The 20,889-nt window shown below is 29.5% G+C and overlaps 2 protein-coding genes across 3 annotated transcripts; both read left to right on the top strand.

Moving 5' to 3' along the window:
• The first annotated feature begins 405 nt into the window (after positions 1-405).
• Positions 406-15,137, top strand: wde (Fibronectin-III type domain-containing protein windei). Of its 2 annotated transcripts, XM_085482556.1 has the most exons (17): positions 406-626; positions 2,256-2,396; positions 2,944-3,245; positions 8,748-9,062; positions 9,249-9,356; positions 9,524-10,471; positions 10,861-11,186; positions 11,319-11,579; positions 11,675-12,043; positions 12,158-12,305; positions 12,476-12,660; positions 12,748-12,831; positions 12,943-12,988; positions 13,170-13,228; positions 13,343-13,448; positions 13,543-13,712; positions 13,806-15,137. In XM_085482556.1, the coding sequence occupies exons 4-17, from the start codon at positions 8,768-8,770 to the stop codon at positions 13,899-13,901; spliced, it is 3,201 nt and encodes a 1,066-aa protein (XP_085338682.1). In that variant the 5' UTR covers positions 406-626; positions 2,256-2,396; positions 2,944-3,245; positions 8,748-8,767; the 3' UTR covers positions 13,902-15,137. The 2 variants fall into 2 exon arrangements, with proteins under 2 accessions (XP_085338682.1, XP_029159827.2); XM_029303994.2 differs by lacking the exons at positions 406-626; positions 2,256-2,396; positions 2,944-3,245 and adding an exon at positions 8,024-8,166.
• A 613-nt stretch (positions 15,138-15,750) lies between these two features.
• Positions 15,751-20,409, top strand: LOC114932016 (putative E3 ubiquitin-protein ligase RNF144A). The gene is made up of 4 exons (XM_029304191.2): positions 15,751-17,526; positions 17,605-17,767; positions 17,908-18,230; positions 18,410-20,409. Exons 1-4 carry the CDS (start codon positions 16,825-16,827, stop codon positions 18,644-18,646), a joined length of 1,425 nt encoding a protein of 474 aa, XP_029160024.1. The 5' UTR covers positions 15,751-16,824; the 3' UTR covers positions 18,647-20,409.
• The last annotated feature ends 480 nt before the right edge of the window (positions 20,410-20,889 follow it).

Raw genomic sequence — 20,889 nt, 5'->3', positions numbered from 1 at the left:
CGAGGGAGCTTGCGAACGGGGCCTGTCGTGATTTTTGCACATTCAAAATACCGTATGTATGCAATTGTGTTTTTTTTACTTTGTGCTCATCTCTTCTCTCGACGTCGAATGTTCAACGAAGGTGAAAGATCACTTTGATTTTATTTAAACGTCTCTTCGAAATAATCATGGTCTCTGTATATCGATAGAATGTAATGTAATGTAATGTAACAAGAGGATTATACGATGCATTTCGATAATAGGTACACAAAAAAGTTTCTTTCTTTATATTACGTCAATAAGACGATAAATATTTTACTACAAGTATATATATATATATATATATATATATATATATAATATAGGAAAATCTGCTTTCGTCAACTTTTGACGCTGACTGTACTCTAGTAATTTTTACTCTCGGTCGATACACGATCTATTTTAAATAACTTCATGTTATTGAAAGCAAATAACCTCTTTATACTTAGTATTGCGTCTTTTCAGACGACACATTTACTCGAATACATGTTAGTATAATTAATGTCATTTCGATCATTATGCATGTATATAATTTACATAATGATGACATTCTACGTATACATTAATTAGAAGTATGAAAGTGCATTTTGCTATTTTTTGAAATTTAAGTAAGTATGATTACTATATATATTATCACACACACGTATAAAGATGGATTTACTCGATATAACTTATCAGGTTAAATATGTTATCAATGATGAGACGCATGCGTATTCTCTAAACAAATATACATATACATAAAAAAGTATACATATATTAAAAAAAAAAACATTTAATAAAAAAATATATTCATGATTTTTATATAAAGCACTGATTAATATATAATATGATACGCGATATATATTCAAAGTTTTTATAAAATATTTTTCTCTTAATTTTATTTCAATTTTTTGCATATTATTTTAATTTTCCCGAGGAAGATAAAATAACGTATTTTATGTACACAATAAGGAACAATCTATAATAATCAACTTAAAAAGAAAAATATAAGAAAGAATATTAAAACAACAGCAATTATATTATAATCTAATTTTATGTAAAACAGGAGCATCTATATATATATATATATATATATATATATATATATATATATTTATAAATATTAATTGCAATCGATTGCAAAAAATTTATCATATATTTTCTAAATTATTCATTATTAGTATTAATTTTTATTTGAAAAAAGTGAAACTAATATATATACATATATATACAATTTTTCTCTATTATTATATTTATTTTTTTTCTTTATGAAGCAATAAAACAGTGATAATAATTTACTTACTTATAAATAGATATAAACATATATATATATATATATATATATATATATATATATAGATTTATACATATATACCCAGATAACCACAGTAATATTATTATGACATCATTTTGATGTCAAAATGCATTATTTGCCATCAAAATGATGCATTTTGACATCAAAATGATGTCATAATAATTACTGTGGCTATCTGGGTACACACGTACACACCCATATACACATACAATATGCATACAGAACACAACACATGCATACACAAAGAGTATTCATAAAGTATACACAAATTTTTATTATTAAATTTTTATATATTCTATTTATAGCAAAAAATATTTATAATGTAAAAAATATAAGAATATATTTTGTACTTATAAATATATATGTTGTTTAACTTTTTTCTTCTTTTTTCTTTCCTTATAAAAATTTATCACTAGTAACGCCAATTTATCACTTATTTCGAGTACTTAAATTACTGTATATCAGTATTTTTTAAGTACTCGAAATAAGTGATTAATTGGTGTTACTATAGTGATAAATTTCTACAAAGGTTCTTTATATATCAAATAAATTAAATTTAGATATTTGTTATTATTTATATATATAAATTCAGAAATATATATAATTCCACAAAGCACATAGTTAAATTTTTATATTTTACACAATATATTTTTTATATATCTTATTCATTTTATTCAATGTGCATATATATGTCTCTTATTAATTTTGATTCTTTTTATTATATAATTATATATTCAAATAATAATTATATTTAGTTGCTATTTTTGTAGTAAAGTTTTTAGTAAATTTCATAAAAATAATAATTTATAATCACAAAATTAAATAATAAAAAATAAAGAAATAAAATGTCTGTGTGTAAAAATGAAGAAATAAAAAACACACACACACACACATATATATATATATATATATATATATATATATATATATATATATCTTGCAGGTACTAACAGATGAGTAAATATATACAGGACAAATCAAAATGATATATACAAGAAATAGAATGATATATAAAACGATATTAAATATCGATCATATAATACAAACAGAAAAATCAGGTGGAATAAGCAGTATAGTCTTAAAGGTAATTTCCAATATTTATACTAAAAGATTGAAGTACTTTAATTAATACTATATATATTGTTTTAAAAAAACATTATATTAATATAATTTAAACAACCTTATACTAATATTCTAATTACTAATTAAGTATCATATCTTTATCTAGTATATAGTAGTATACAATTGATATATACTTTTAATAACATATATAATAATTCATCATAATAAATAAGTTATTCTTAACAATGCATTTTGATATATTTATTTATGTTATTATATTTTTCGGAACAATTGCTTGTTTGTATCAGAATATCATATTTTAATTGTAAAAACAAAAGAAATGTTTTCGGATAAGTGTAAATTCTTCGACCAAGAAAAAAAATCTACTGCTGAAATTGATGGAGCATATTCAGGTGACATCGCGCATGCGCAAATGATAGATTTCATGTGAAATACATATATATATAATGATGTGTACGATATACGTCGATAACTTTTAGATACGTGTTTATTCAAAGTTTATGATTTATTAGTGTCTTTATGTTTTGGTATTCGATCTTATGTTTCAGATTCGCGATATAAGTATATGTATATATGTAAAAATTTCTTGTAATTCTATCGCACTTCCCCCACGTTAATGTAACGTAACGTTAGGTGAGGAGTAACGGTTGGAGTGGTTGGAGGAGAAATGTTGGCAACGTTGCCGAAGTCGCTTGTTTAGACTGCGACGTTGCAACGTTACAACGTTACTCGATGATCAAGTCTCAAAAGTGTAGTACCATTCTAACATATTATGATAAATATAACTTGTTTCCACGTGGCGAAAAGTATATGCACCATTGCCCGAAGTCTTTCCACGCAATAACATAATGTAAGTTCATCATTCATTATCATCATTCTAATAACTTAATGTGGTTTGAGTCTTCTATTGGGTTTTTTTTTTTTTCAAAAAATTGTTAATAAGGTATTTAAATAGTTAAATCGATACTCGTATTATCAATTTTATTCTGTACAAGTTTAAAAGTATTAATCCTGTCAATTTTTAAGACGCTTGGGAGATTATTTAGGGAAAAGAGGTTAGGTTAGGTACAGAGTTTGATGTTCGAGATTAAGTTGTTTCCGTTTGCCAATTGAATTATTTTTTATTTAGCTCAAAAGAATTCATGATAATTTATCATATCAAATGAAGTTTTGGGCCTTAAGGCTCAAATTTACACGAAAATGTTATATAGATTTTAACATAGCAAAGACACCATTTTAGATGGCATATTATACGCCATTTTGTTAGTGTTTCTCCTAGAAATGGCTTCAATGATTTAAAGGTGATAATGAAGTTTTTTCTGCGATAATTCATTTTACATCATACGTCGTCGTCCTAGTATCATAAATCAATAATATACATATGAGCACAACAATTTAACGAAATTTTACAAATACATCAGTACAATTTGATGAGATTTTTTTAGATCTATATAGTCTAATGAAATAACGTTATATAGTTGTATTTGTTTAATCTTATTTTATACAATTTATTTTGTTTACGAATTATATATTGCTTCGATGATATAATATACCGTGGCCGAAATGCCATTGATTGATTCAAACTGTGTTTATTAAATGATTACATCTTTTTCATTCAAGTAGTTTTATTTATAAAGAGAGCTCATAGAAAGATTTTTATTTATTATTACGAGCAATGTTTTGTATGAAGGTTATGAACGTAATTCATAACCTTTCACGTTATCGCAATTTTATATTTTTACACTCGATACATTTTATATACATTCTAATCTGAAAAGATTGATCAAGTAGAGTAGAAAATGTATTTCTTGCAATAAATTTATTCTATCTTATAAATTTTATATAGAAAAAATATCAATCAATAATATAAGCATTCTGGAAATATCGATTTGATATTTCTGTATTGCACTAGACAGTATTAATTAGTAATCAATTATGTTGCAAAATTATAATCTTTCAAAATAGATTATAATTATAAAATACAACAAATTGGAAAACTACATAAAAACGTTGTTGCATGAGGACAGTATAATACGGTATTATTTTGTTGTCGAGATAAAAGTAGCAACAGATGGCGCTACTTGTTTAGTTGAGCGCGGTTGAGCCTTTATTTAAAGATACGTAGTTGATTATATTTTTTATAAATATTCATAATTTTAACATGTGTTAATATATTTTAATTTTACAAAAAGTTATGTGTATAAAAAATGGTATTAATTCCGATGTGGTCAGAAAATGTAGCTTTTTGTTTTTTTTGTTTAAAATTTTTCAATATTTTATATATAATGAAAGAGCTAACATTTATACAATATTTATGATACTTCAAAATCCAATATGCATAATTTCTGTAATTTGTTGTATTGTTTTTTTTAATTCATTAATTTTGTAGTGTAATAATTAATCTAAAACTAAATAGTATTTATTATAAATTTCAAAAACTAGTTTCGAAACTGTAAGACATTTAGTATTCAATTATGAGTCGAGGATTAAATCAAGTCATTGGATTTATTGTTGTGTGTAGAGTAAACGCTCATTCTTTGAGCTTGTGGTTGACAAAAACACTATAGATATATTTCATGGACATATGGTTACATAATCATCGCTCATCATTATTTAAAATTTGAAAACTAATTTAAAATGGAAAATGGTGAGCATTTTTATCATATTTTTTTTTTGCAAATATTTTCATTTCTACAAGATATTAAAATATCTTTATTTTTGCAAAATATAGTTGCAAACATATTATCTTATTAGGAATTACAAAGTTGTTTGAGATAATACCAGTTATATTTTTATTTCTTAATAATATTATTTAAAAAAAATAAGTTCTCTCTATATTGGGGGGGGGGGGGGGAGTTCTAATATTATTTTAATATATGATATTAGCTTATATTTAATATTATAGATGAATAATAGCAATCTAGTACAAAAGTTTCGAGGCTTTCAAAAAATATCCTATTTTTTCATATACATATAATATACTAATTCCTTGCAAGTGGCGCTCCCTCTGGAATGACTGGAATGTCGAAATTCCGGAAGGGAGAACTGGCGTCGAATTACCTTATTTGAGACGTCAAGACTTTTTTAGAATAAAATTTTTCAAAATATAAAGCAGATATCAAAGTAGAAAGCATTATTCTTTTATCGATCTATAATATGAAGATATTTTTTATTTTATTGAATCAGAACTAGTTAATCATGCTAGATATTTCTTTCTTTTTCTAAGGGTCAAAAATTCAATAATATTTGACATAAAAAAAGAAAGAAAAAAATATTAATTTGTGTCTCATTTGCACTGGGTGCTGACGATGCCAAGACCAGCCCTGATTGAGTTTGAGAAGTGTGTTAATAAGAACTTTTCTAATTGAAGGAAAGATGCGAATATTTATTGATTTATGTTATGTTAAATTTGTGTTATTTTTATTAATTAAAAATGTGACATTCCCAAAATATCGACGTATTAATCAGACACATATACAGGTGTGAATATGGTTAAATAGATTATGCTTTTCTATAAACAAAATAATAAAAAATATTTGCACATTTCTCGGATTAAAAGTCAAGAATCTATATTACGATCCAAATATCGTAGACTTAAGATCGAAATAAGCCAACAAAAATCGATTGTTCTGCAATACGACGAAGAACTGCGTCTTTTCTCCCACCATTGATTTTCCTATTGGTGCGTTAAGTAAGGACTAGAGAGGGGGCTGTTCGATTGCTCAATAAAACGAATCTGTGACAAAGAGACTATATATATATATATATATATATGAAAAATCTAATATGAATAATAAATTGTTAAATTTTGCCGAAAAAATTAATTGCTCCACTATAGTTGGGTCCAACATAAATGGGAACCATACATATAGTATAACAACTATATGTAATAATTATGCAAAATATGCTAAATGATGCTCTGCTAAACAATATGACAGAATAATAATGATTGAAAATATAATTTGAATGAAATAGAATGTGTAAATGCAAATAGTGTGACTAAAAGTAAATAGATACGTCATATATGTTGATGGGAAAAAATTTATTATTTTTAATTATTAGTGCATTTTTGTATTCTTTTATATGAATAGAAATAGCGTACATTTTTTGTGAAATAATGATTAAAATTCGGTTAATTTTGCGCTTGTTAAAAATAAGGTCTTCCTTATTGCGCAGCAAATCGACGTCATTTTGTGTTGATATTTTCTGACGCTTCGCGTATGTTCGGCCATCTTCGGAACGAATCTCGGGGCCTAAGTGTAATGTATTCTACGCTCGATGCGCAAACCTGTCTGATGGCATCGAGGCGAGTTCGCGCGGTTTCTTTAATTCGCGTTTGTGTGTTGGAAGATCCTGGTGATACGTAAAGCAAACGGTAACGATGTTCGCGAATCGTACCACCACTTTATTTTCGATCCAAGTGCCCACGTTCGCTTCCTAACGTCTCTTCTGTGTCGAATTGCATGTTTCTATGAAGCGTAGACCAACCTGTGTATATCTGTATACTCGGTTCTCATAACCTAACCTTTGATGTAACTCGAAACACGATCTGCTTCTTTTGAGCGGCATGATTTTTAAGGTGACAACCTTAAGTGATTTTACACATATAAATGCGTTTCGTCGGTTTTTATAAAATTATATATGTATATATATATATATTTATATATTATATACAATAATTTATTTTATATATATGTATATATATATATACATATTTATAAAAGAATTTATCAATATCAGCAAATCGTGCTAAAATCGACGAGATTCTGTCGAAAGACGAAACAGTTTCAAATACAAAGTACACATAGTTGCACGCTTGACAACCATGAGAAATGCATTCTCTGACCGCCATCTTTTGCCTCTGTTGGCTGATGGGTCAGGTCTCAGGGCCCCCAATCAGGGCCCGATCGCGTTATTTGATCTCCCTGAACGATATGCTTAATAATTCACGCATTCGTTTTATAAATATAGAAAACATCTGTTTTGTCGGAATTCTATGAAACTTATGCACCAATCACATGTCCAATAAAATAGTGACCTCGCGTGATAGGCATCGATCCAGAATAATATATGTGCGCGCGCGCGCGCGAGTACAGTAGACGTCAGAATGCACTTTTTTCTTTTTGGTAATTTTTATACTATAATTACTACAGAAATGAAAGATGAAGAATAATGATTATTGAATGATGTAAAATAAGAAATACTATTTGGCCCTCTAAAAACAAGACTCCAAAAAGAAAAAATTAAATATATTATATATAAAACAGAAGACGAGAGAAGTTTTTGAAAAAAGCAATATTTTTTATGACATTTTTGAGTAATAATTTTTTTCGATCTTAAAAATGAAGATTTGTTGAATATAAAATATACTTTTTAATAGCGAAATACTTTGTGTTTCTATACATTTTTCAATTATAATTTATAATATAGTCCTTTGTTTTAAAAATTACACTTTACTTGAAACTAATACGAAAAATATTCTTAATGATGAGAGAGATAATAATATATACATGTCAGTGATCAGCTGTTTGTCAGATTTTAGACTGTTCTAGATTCTAGCAGATTGTGACATTTCACTGTGCTCGTATGAATAAAGCCTGTTGACATAACCTAACAGCAAATTGACAGTAGAAATCAAGTAGAATTTGTGAAATATGCACAAAATGTGCTCGATTTCTGCTGTCAAATATTGAAAATAGGTCTGCTTGGATTTTTTTTCAATCATGTTTTGTTGATTAATTTATTATTGCTGACAGCATTGCATGCTCCAGGTTTCTATAAAATCGCTCAATCTATAACCTTTCAATAACACTTATGTATAAAGAGGCATTTTGCAAAATTTATTCTTTATTTCTCTAATAAAATTAATTGCTGAGTTATTATTAAAAATATTTACATAAAAATTATTTGCTCTTCTCCCTTTCCTCTATTATATTTAAAAATATTTTAATATTTTGGCATTTATAAAAATACATTTTCCAAGTAAAAATTATTTTTTGAAACAAAGTTTTTCAATTATATCGACTTTATAATTATATATATATATATATATAAATTCAATTTGTTCTAAAAATTGCATTTTTGGCTTATATAAATTATTAAAATTGTGATAATTAAATATGTTGATTGTATTAATGTTGCTTTGTGAATTTAAATGATAAGGAAAAATTGAATTCATTAAATCTTTTTTTATTCTAATGTATAATATATATACATATAACAAAACAAATACGCTTTTATATTTTTATATTTTGAATAAAATTATTTTATGATACATACATTGTGCAGTTTCTCATTATTATTTTATCATTGATGGAAATACATTTAATTGGCAAGATAAATGTAATTGCAGTGATTTTAATTGTACTTGTAATGGAGAAAGCACAAGCTGGAACAGTGCATAATTCAGAAGCCAGTTCCAGCACTTCTTGTATTGCAATTGAAATTGATCTGTCAAAAGAGACTCTTGATACTGATTATGAGTTATCAAAAGAGAAAGAAGAAGAACTATTATTTGGTACAGAAGACGACGAAGGAGATGATGAAGATGCACTGTCCGATGATAGTTTGCGTTTAAGATTATCTGATGATGATGATCTGGAGCAAGAAGCTAATATAACAAACTCCACGAATATTTCGGATTTTAAATTGCCAAGTAGAAAAACTGGTATATATAATTATTTTTTATTTGAGACTTAAAGTTCTATCTAATAGGTTACCAACTAAATTCTAGATGAATCTCTTCTTAATATATGTATATATATAGTTTTTTTCTTATTTTATATTTAACACAGTATAATACAATTTTAAATATTTATTTCTTTGAATCTTTATATAGATATTTTTTTTGCAGAATATTTAGATGTAATTACAGAAAAAAAATTACGTTTTGATGTAAAACAGATTGTCAAAGAAGCTGACAAGCCTGATAATGGAAAATTGGATCAGAAGCAAAACTCAGGTAATATTTTTATGAATAAAAAATGAATAATTATCAAATTATTTTTCCAATATAAAACATTTCTAAACTGGATTAATATAATTGCTTTTTATATTATTTCCAAGATTTAATAAAAAAATATTAAAATATTTTCAAGAAGTTGATAATTTCATAAAAATTTGTTGCAGCAATTAAAACTTCGAAAAATTCACCATTATCCTCAGATGAAAATACATTAAAAAATAAAAAAATACAAGATAATATATGTAATTTGGAAAATAGCAGTAAGACTGTTAGTGAATCTAATGAAAAGTGTATTTCCAAGTCTAATAAAGATTTAAAAATTACTGTCGCAAACACTGAGTGTTCAAATGCAACATCTGAACAACATGTAGCATTAGAAAACGATAATTTATCTACAAATAATTATGTACAGATTAATGATCTTCAAGATGCAGAATTAATAATTCACAGTCGTGATAATTTAACAGAAACAGTCAGCGATAAAGACATGAATGCAACAAATACTTGTGAGCTAAATAAATTGGATAAAGTAGACAGTAATATTATAGATTCTGCTAAAGTTCAGATTAATAATAGTGAAAGATCATATACACTTACAGTTGTTTCTAACAGTAATGATGACAATTCAAATGACAAAGTAATAGATGAGGCTCTTGATGATGAGCATCATTCTGTAAAATGTTCAATTGTCGAAATTAATAATAGTCAAAACTCTACGAGTTCAATTAAATGCAATTTAGATGATTTATTATCTGATAAAGATGTTGAACATAAAAATAAATACGAAAATACAGAACACAAGGAAGTCACGCAAAACAAAAATACATCCAAGATACAAGTGAAAAAAGACACTATTTTATTGGTACAAAATCCAAATAGTTCACCCAATGTAAAAGACAGTAAAGAAGCAACGAACGAAGACTATGGTATTAATAAATCAGAAACGCAAATTGTAAATAATAATTCTACATCTACATTACAAAGGATATTAGAAACTGATAATGTAGAAAATTCTGATAAAAGTATGAATGCAGATGTAACTGCTCCACGAAAGAGACGCTCAAAAAAAGCAATCGACATAGTAGAAGATAATATTGCAAAAGATAAGCAAGGTAGGAAATATTTTACATTGGAAGTAAAATGTGATTCTTAGACTTTTTATAGAAAAAAAGAAGGAAAAAAGAAAACATGATAAAAATCTCTCGTATAATAATTTGATGAAGAATTAATTTTAATAATTACTTTATAACTTTCTAGGCACAAATGTACAAATAAAGCTTTATAAAAAATTTTAGATTTATATAAAAAATAGCTTTGTGAACAATATATTTTTTAGGTTTATTCTTTATTAATGTTAATTATAAAAAATATATTTGCAAAATAAATTGTTTCTAAATCTATATGTGCTGTTATTATATAAAATATTTTAATTATAGTTTTATTTATAATATTTGTTTTATGTACCGTAATATATACACATTAAATTATTTCTGCATTACAGAAGAAAATTACAGTGGACGACAAAAGAGGAAAACGGCTAAAAATGCGGAAGAGATAATTAGAAGAAAATATCTTAATAGTGATAGTGATTCTAGTGATAGTACAGAACAATTTGTAATAGTGAATCACAAATTAAATCAGGATGTACGTCCTGCGTCACCCCCTTCGTTAAAGCGTACTTGTTCGGATCATGAGATTTTTAATGGTATTAAGAAAGCGAAAATGAGTACTAAATTTGAGAAAAAGAATAATATTGCAAAATTGAGCTTTGTTGAAACATTTTTCCAAAGGGATATTAAAGAAAAATTACCGAAACTTACGCAGGAGGTAAAAGTGTATTCCAATAAAATATCTTTTAACAATTTGCTACATGTATATATAAATACAAAACAAATTTCAAGAAATTTTTGACAAATAATGGTCACTTAACATATTGTTATAATCAATGATTTATTTAAGGAACTGGAAGAATTCCTGATTCAGAAGATTGCCGAGACAGTCACGATGCGTAGTGAAATCGGGCAACTCAGAGAACAAGCTCGCATAGCGGAAAAATATCAAGAAGTAATGCGTACAAAGTTGCAGCAGTTGACGAAGCAAGTGAAAGATTTTGAAATGGTTGTGAATCGTTACACCTCAGATCGTCGTGCTAATCCTGACAAGCCTGTTGCACCGATAAAAATAAATAGATCCGTAGGCTTACAAGTCAACTTTATCACGGTATTTATCAGAAAATTTTCTAACACGTATATATATATATATATATATGATCAATGAAAATTATGTTAACGCAATGATTAACTGTTACCCAATAGGAACATGGAATACAGAGCTTACGTCAGGTACAACAAACCTCGTATGTTAAGCCTGCCCCGAATGTTTCGAATGCTCCAAGTGCTGCGAGTGCTGCGAGTGCTGCGAGTGCTCCAAATACTCCCAGCAATGTTAGTTCTTCAGCTGCTGAGTCAAATAATATTACAAGACGCACTGGAATCAAAACAAGATCACCCAGGCCTGCGACGACTACATCGACTCCTACAATTGCACAGGGAACGATACAAACAAAAACGCCTCTTATTTCTAGCGTGACACCGGCCGCTCTAGTTGTTGCTAAGACTATAGAACCCTCACACACGTTAACATTGTCTAGCCAGTCTACCAATCTTCAGCCAATTTTACCTGCTGTAAGATTTATTCCAATAATTATTATTAATAAACGTAATATAAATATATACATAACAGTAATAATATTATATTTATACTGTTTTCTTGCATTAATTTAATTACAAATTTTACAGCCACAACAACAGATTCAGCCGCAGCCGCAACAAGCTATTGTTTTAAATGGTAAAATACAAAATCAAGTAAATCGTCCAACAGTAATAACTTCAAAGATAAAAAATAGTGATCTTATCGATCTTACAGACGAAGAAGAAAAGAATAAATGTAAGTTTACATTCTCTGTACATATATGTATATGTCTCTATACATATATATGTAATATTTACATATAAGTCATATCTTAAGTCAAATGTCCTCATTAGAGTTGTTGATAATAAACATAAAATTTGTAATTTTTATAATTTCTTTCTAATATGACAAATATTATATTACAGCAGCAAATGTAAAAATTACGGCTATAACTACGGCCCCTGTATTCGAGCAACAAATAAATACGCCGAAATATACACAATCCTTCCAAAGAGTAATACAAACATTACCAACAAACGTAGCAATTACGACGCAACCGACTAGTATAAAAGTGATAACACCAAACCAGCCACCAGCAACTGCCATTGTAGTAAGTATTTTCTTCTACTTTCATATGTACATACATTAATGCTATAATCTCGAGAGAAGAATACAAATTTATGAATTTTTTTTTAAGAATTCGCCCAGGTTAGCATATGTGATGCAAAGTAATCCACCAAGACAAGTACTAATAACATCAACTGCTAATCAGCAAGTACAGGTCAGTATTTTGCACTTTTATTTTTTTTTGTCAGTTTGTACTGATGACAAAATGATTGAATTTTATTTGAATTATTACTTTAAATATACAAGAAATTCAAATATCTTTTAGATACGTCCAGTAACTACATGTAGACCACCTTTTACATATAAAACAGGTAAAATCAAAATACATTTTAAAAAGCATATTATGTATATGTGTGCATGTACAAAATATGCTAACAGTTTTTTAAACGTTAATAGTAAATGTTATAAAAAATACAACAGAAAGTGCTTACATGAAATATATAATGTTTTGCTGCAATATTTTATGTTATTACATTATACTATTTTTACCAGCAATTGCAAATGGTACAAATGTTCGTGTACTAACCACGCCGGTTCTACAGATAAGTAAGGTAAGAGAAATATGTGTATATATATATATATATATATTGTATTTTAAAACTTATTCTATTTGTTCTTTATAACAGTCATTAAAATATGATAATTTTATTGTTATTTTACTTCAGCATCCTGCACCATTGCCAGATACTCCAAGTTACACAACGACAGCTGGAAACAACTGGAAACTTCCACCACCACCTCCATCGTTAAAGATTTCGAAAGTCTCAAATGGTATAAATATCTCTATTTTATATAAATGCGATTAGATTTAAGTTTTAAGTTAAAAAATTCTTATTGTAACATCAATATTTATGTTAATGTATAGGTATTGTGCTATCCTGGAATATGAATCTGTCAGATAAATATGCAGATATTGCCAGTTATCAATTATACGCGTACCAAGAAGTTGCTGGTGTAAATCCTAGTACGTCATTGTGGAAAAAAGTAGGAGATGTGCGGGCACTGCCGTTACCTATGGCGTGTACTTTGACTCAGGTAAATTGTAATTAGTAACGTTACAGAAAATAAATGAATATTCTGGAACTTGTAATCCGCGAGATATTATGCAGATAATTATTTTTGTTACAGTTTTCTGAGGGTAATAATTATTACTTTGCGGTCAGAGCTGTCGATACACATTCTAGAAAAGGACAGTATAGTATACCTGGTAATATTTCTTTGTAAAGAAAAAAATGTGTTGAGTCTCATGATCTCACGATCTTCATATCTAATTATTTTTTATTTCTACGTTTAACGCAGAAATTGTTTAATTGTGATACGAATAGTCTGTAGACAGTATCAATAACACATATATTAGATTTAATTCGGCGATTATTTTATCATCCATTTTGAATTTGGAACTCGAATTAAATAACTGCTCTCATTAATATTATTATTGTAAATGCTTCCAACCATACATGTAATGTGTACATAATTCCTAATTTTATAATAGGCTTATATTTGGTTACGTTCATATATTCCTTTAAAGGAAAATATTGATATTACATTTATGTATAATATTTTTTAATGATATATTTATAATACTAATTCACGAAATTATATCTGAATGCCTATACTATTTAATATTTCCATTATTCATAAACATTTAAGCTCTCACGGTGCATAGGACAAGAAATTCTAGTCAAAAAATTTCACACAACTTCATAAATATACATAATTATTATTTGAAGACTGCAAAGGAGTACGCTATTATTACAGGCTGGTTGAGAGTTGGAACATGATAAGCGTCGATAAACACTAAGCGAAAGATAGTGACAAGATAAAGACAATTGTAATATAAAATAGAGGAATATTTTGGATATTATAACTATTTATAATTAAGAATGTTACATTAAAAATGATTGTTTGATAAGATAGTCTACAAACTATCATATTATTTAGTTTTTATAATAATAATAATAGCTATGTAATGTGATAAATTATTTTTCTAACTTTATATTAAATTGTCTTATTCTCTGACATTGTCTTCCGCTCAGCATTCAATACCATTCAGTGCCAACTATCAAGTGGTATTTAGCATTCAGTCAGGTTTTAACTACTATTAACAATATAAGATTGAAAACTTTTTCACATTGTACTTTCTTAAAACACAAATGAGAGGCACTAACTAAATTTAATTGTTATTTAACTTGTGTTTATGATATTTTTCAAACTGATGTTTTCTAGCAATACACTCAGAATAATTAACTGATATTCTGAGCAAAAGAGAATGATATAATTTGCTCAATTTTTACAGTTAAATTCGAATATGTAATATAATATGCCATTATGCAAAATAGAAAAAAGTAATGAGCGAGATATGTTAATCGCTCACATGTAAATATGTCAAAGTGTATGTACTATTATTAATTATATGTAAGTGTATTTATACATGGTATAGATTAAATTTAAATTAATGAACTTTATATTCATCTCTCTGTCCTATGATAAAAAATAAATAGTGAAATTAATTTTTTTGTATTTATATGAATAAATTTTTCAACATTTTCATAACTTAAAATTTTTTTTTATTTTATAGTTTTATTTTTATATTAAAATCTTGTACATTTTTCAATCGTATATATATGGATATAAAATTTGAAACATTAACAATATTTCCAGAGTTTGTTATAGTATTTATTATTTAATAATATATCATACAGATAACTAATTTATAGTGATAGAGGGCATAAATAATTTGAGAAAATGTAATATATGTATTTGTATTATATATAATTGTACAAACTTCAAAGATTTATTTGTTCTCAATTATTAATTACTAATTATAAAATAAATAATTATATGAAGATAATATATATAATATATATGAGAAATATTTATTTTATATTCTTAATATAAAATAAATATTTCTTTCAAGAGCAGAAATTAAAAATAAGAATTTGAATAAAAAGGCAAAAGTGTGTTCAAATAAATTCGATTCTTTTAGAAAGAGAGAGAGAGAGAGAGTGAGAGAGAGGGAGAGAAAAGAGGAAGGAAAAACAGACAAGAGGCGGAAGGAAGGGGTCGGGAGAGGCAAAGTGCAGAAAGTGGAGAGTACACCTAGACAGACAGGGACATCGATGGGAATTTGACGGAACGGCAGTAAAGTTTCGAAATTACTTTCGCAGGCTCATCTTCCGCAGGGTACATCATCATCATCATCATCATCCTCTTAGAATTCCTTTGTGCCTCCGGTATGCGCCAAGTGACTCACCCGCAGGGTGGTAATGTTACGTCAAAACAAAAACAATCTCGCCGCTGCTAATTGCGAGAGGACGATAAAAAGTCACATTCTCTTTCTCTTTCCCTCTGTCCGTCTCTGGAGAACAAGAAAAACGAATGAGGAAGCGGGGGCGCAAAGCAGAATCGGATAATTTATGAACGCGCCGCATATGTATGCGTATATTTAAATTTTATATATATATATATATATATAATATATATGCAACGAGATGGCAAAAATGTTGGCGCGCCGATATAGGCGACACAACGAAGTAGTGGGACACGCATTTCATATACCGTGAAATACATACAGTGAAAGCGGTGACTCGGGGACGATCGCGTGTGGCCATCATTAGTGTAGCAGAAGAGAGAGAGAGAGAGAGTGAGGGAGGGAGAGAGAGGAGCTGTGTACATACATATACATCGTATTACTGCGACGATATCCGCGATGTGCTCGTCGTCGTTGAGGAATCGCCGCATTCCGTGATCAGGTGGTGCGTCGAGAGTCACTTTTGACGTTTGGGACGTCAGATTTTGACGTTTCGCCGAGACGCGATCAGCTGTTGCGCGAATAGACTGGCCTCGCTCGTAACGTATTACCAAAAGTACATCTAAAATTGGTTATCGCGACATGTTATAACTCCACCGCGTGATTACTATAGATAGCGAGTTAATATGCACGTATAAAAATGTGTCGCCGGAGGTTCGTCTTTTTTTCCCTCTCTTTTTAAAAAAACAGGCTAGAATATGTGCACGAGATAACGAGCTGAACGACGAGGATTATGACGAACGGCGTAAAGATCTTGTGCAACAATCACAACTATTTCTACCACGGGCTGCACCGTCCCGATTCGTCATCACCATGCACACATGATTATCCGGGTTCATGCGTTCTGTTATTGACAGCGGTGAGCAAACGACGTCGTCGAGCGCGGATGGGAGCCGTTCTCCGCCGCGCAGGGAGCTCCCTCGGCAAACCCAGTCCTCGTCCACGTCGCTCGTAACCGGCGGCGACGTCCAGGGGATGCCTAGTCTACACTCGCTCGTCGTAAGACGGGCCCCGTTAACCGAGAACAGCATGGGTACCGCGACGAGCTCGGTGACGTCCGTGAATCCGCCGAGTAGTAACCCGAGGAAGCTCGATAAGGCGAGGTTCAGCGGCATCAAGCTACCTCTGATACGGAAGGAGGCGAGTGTGGTGAACCTCTCCCTGGCGGAGAGGAGCCAGGTGCTTGGGAAGGAGGCGGACGCGCCCCTCCTAAGACCCGAGAGCAGCGCGAGTCTCGAGGCACGAGGAGGCAGCTGGATTAACCTGGCTCCCGGAGCTCTGAGGAAGTGCGAGACCGCCGTGGGATTGAGCACCTCCGCCCTGGAAGGCAGACCCATCAATCGCAGCAGAGTCTGTTCGCGCTGCTCCAGTCTGCTGTCCCTGGCGTCCAGCTCGCGTTATAGCCTGGCCGCTGGTAATTTCGTTCCTGCAGGCTCCCAGCAGATCATTGGACGGATATTTTGTAAATTATGTCTTGTCGATACCTCCCTCTCCAAAACGTTTAAGATTGAGGGATGCGGTTGTTCCTATTGTAAAGATGTAAGTTTGAGGAATGTTGTTGTTGTTGAAGAATGCACTACTTTAAAAGATATCGATATATTTCTTTGTCTTTTTTAGTGCATGCGTGCCTATGTAGAATTTGAAATTGAGGAAGGTGCGTATGAAATTAGTTGTCCCGATGCTCAATGTGATCATGGCGCGATACTATCCCTGAAAGAAATATCGAGTCTTGTCAGTGTAGAACTCATGGAGAAACATTGCAAGTTTCGTTTGAATAGAGGTAAGCAATTTTCCCTATACTTTTCTTTTCAGTGGATACAAATGTAATCTGCTCAAGATATATGTAATTTTAAGTAATTTATTACATTGCTTGAAATATATAAAATGTAATTTACAATGATCAATATTATGTGTGCGCAGATGTATCAATGGACAAAGGACGTGCTTGGTGTCCACGAGCTGGTTGTGAGACAATATGTTCGATAAATGGCAATGGTGGAAGCAGCACTCCTTTGGGTCCTGTTCACTGTCCTAACTGTTCCACAGATTTTTGTTCAATATGTCGTGAGCCTTGGCACAATGGGCCCTGTTCGGAACTTCCATTAGGAATACCATTTGGTAGTGATCACATTAAATGCTGTCCCATGTGTTCTGTACCGATAGAAAAAGACGAAGGTTGTGCTCAAATGATGTGCAAAAGATGTAAACACGTGTTTTGCTGGTACTGCTTAACGTCCTTGGATGTGAGTATTAAAAGGAAGAAAAATATTTTGTGCGCTTAATATTATCGATGCATATACAGATACTTTTAAAACATTATTTCCTTATTAGATGCTTTATATTATACTGTATATAAAAGATGATAGACAAAAATACTCAAAAATATAACTCAGTGATTGTAACTAATATATTCTTGTTGTAGGACGATTTTTTGTTGCGACATTACGACAAAGGACCATGTAAGAATAAATTGGGACACTCACGTGCATCCGTGATATGGCATCGAACGCAAGTTATCGGGATATTTGCTGGTTTTGGCCTACTTCTACTTGTCGCATCGCCCTTGCTTTTATTAGCGGCACCTTGCATTGTATGCTGTAAATGTCGCGTTTGCGGTTCTTCCAGACTCGAGCAGGAGGAAGGCGATGCAACAACATAGAATCTTCTAAACTTTTTAACCGATTTTCGCTTAATTATTTCGTTGAGCTACAAAATAAACTTTTTCTAGATTTCTACGTATGGGAGGTAATAAAATTGGCAATTTATATATAGATATACATTTGCATTTTGTTAAGTTTACGTTTTATTTTATTTTTGTGCGTTGGTAGATATAAAAACACACATAATATAGAGGGACAGAATGTATATCTCTTGTCAAGTCAAGCATATTGTGATTAATATATATTTATATTTTACTTATAGATGTTATTTTTCAACAGAATAAGAAAAATCAATGTGCGCGATTCGTATCATTTTATATATATATATATATATATATATATAATATTAATTTCCTGATGGTACACTTATTTTACATAGTCACTTAATAATTTTTACGTGATTAATTTTATAAAATAATCTATGATGACGCGTAATAATTATGTGATTCTCTCAAACAAGTTTAATAATTTACAAATACTCATTATGAGTTCTTATATAAGAACATTCCAGAAATTTACATATATATATTTATATATCGCACCTCAGATTTATTATACTGCCGCAAAACATGCTACAATCAAGTTATAAAAACGTTATCCTTATAAAATGGCGATAGCAGTATGCTGATTATTTTGAGTTTTCAACAGTAGATTACGTAGCACGTAACTAAATTATACTTAAATTAATATACCTTGAAACACACAGTGTGCGTGTATATCTATATGTGTGTCCGTATTAAACTATTGTGCAAGGCTCAGCTCTACTATTTTTATCGAGAAACGAATCTTAATGAACGATCAAGTATTAGATTGTATAAATAATATATTCTTGTTATATTAATTTATGGGTGCTTTCACATGTTTATTTTGGTGATTTGATCGCATGTATATTACATGTACATTAATTTAGAGAAACACGAGTATAATATGATAGTAAGTAAATAATTATTATGCAAAAAAGAATATCTCTCTCATCAATTAAGCATTTTATCATGAAATTGACAAAATGCTATTGTTATTATGTATTTAACACGTTTGTTATTAATCAATATGTGACCTGTACAGTTAACGTTTGATTGACATTAAGAATCTATAAATCAATATGTGCCATGTGATTATGAGAGTCTTATAGAGAATACTTCTGGAAGTTCAAAATCCGCAATGAAATAAATTTACATACATCAAAACGTGTTAATTACATTCACAATAATCACTTCTATTAATGCATTAATAAGCGAAGTTTAGATTATTAAAGATCACAAATATGAATAATTAACTTTGGACAATAGTAATATGTTATCTCTGAGAAAAACAGGTTCTTACCACAGATAATAAATAATATGGATATCAAGATATAAAAAAAAATACATATATGTGATCATGTAATAAATATATGTGGTATTTTGTACATATAATAGACGCGCTTATATAAAAATGAAAGGGACAGGAAGGCGATCTGGACGTTCGACAAAACAATGCATTTCTCGCAAATAATGCGATATATTAGACAATTCAGCTGACACAATGCGTTATATGATACATATAAGTTACTGCATAGCTGGTTTCTACTATATATATTTTACGTCAGAACTGTTAAAATATCTCATTTGTTGTATTATTAATTAATATCGTATGTAAATATATTATAAAAGGACACATACAGTGTATGTGTATGTCTATACACACATGTATGTGTATGTAATTATGCATTTGAGTGTGTGTGTGCACTCGTGTGTCAAAAATAAAAATATTATGAAGAGTATGGTTGCATATTATGTTTGTCTCTTGGAACATTTTTTGCGTCGAGAGAGTATTTTTCTCTTAGTTTCAGGTTTATCAATATATGAACGAGAAGCGCAAAAGCGTATCCGAAACATCCAAAAATTAATTTTAAATTTATGCGAAAAAAATCGTTAAATATTTATGAGCTGTACATATATATGTATAATATCTCTTTCTTGTTGTATATACAAACCACAAGCAGAGAAAGAAATTGCCCAAGGTCTACCAATCGATATCGGTGACGTCAAAACCGAGAAATGCAGCATAAATTATTTGTAATTCGCGTTTAGCATGCGAGATTTTAACTGATAAAAAAAAGAGATAACTTTGTTTATTTAATAGCTTGTAAATATCTAGGAGCGAGTCACTTTTTTTCGTATAATTTTTTTTTATAAATGATGCTATTACCTCGTAATGTCGTGAACGCCTTCAAATTACTACGTCAATTTAACCGGCTTGT

This window comes from Nylanderia fulva, unplaced genomic scaffold (assembly GCF_048542155.1).
Source record: "Nylanderia fulva isolate GAGA-0341 unplaced genomic scaffold, ASM4854215v1 Scaffold10, whole genome shotgun sequence".
In the NCBI taxonomy this organism is placed as follows: domain Eukaryota; kingdom Metazoa; phylum Arthropoda; class Insecta; order Hymenoptera; family Formicidae; genus Nylanderia; species Nylanderia fulva.
Note: the sequence above shows the minus strand (reverse complement) of the source record. Positions and strands in the feature narration are given on the sequence as shown.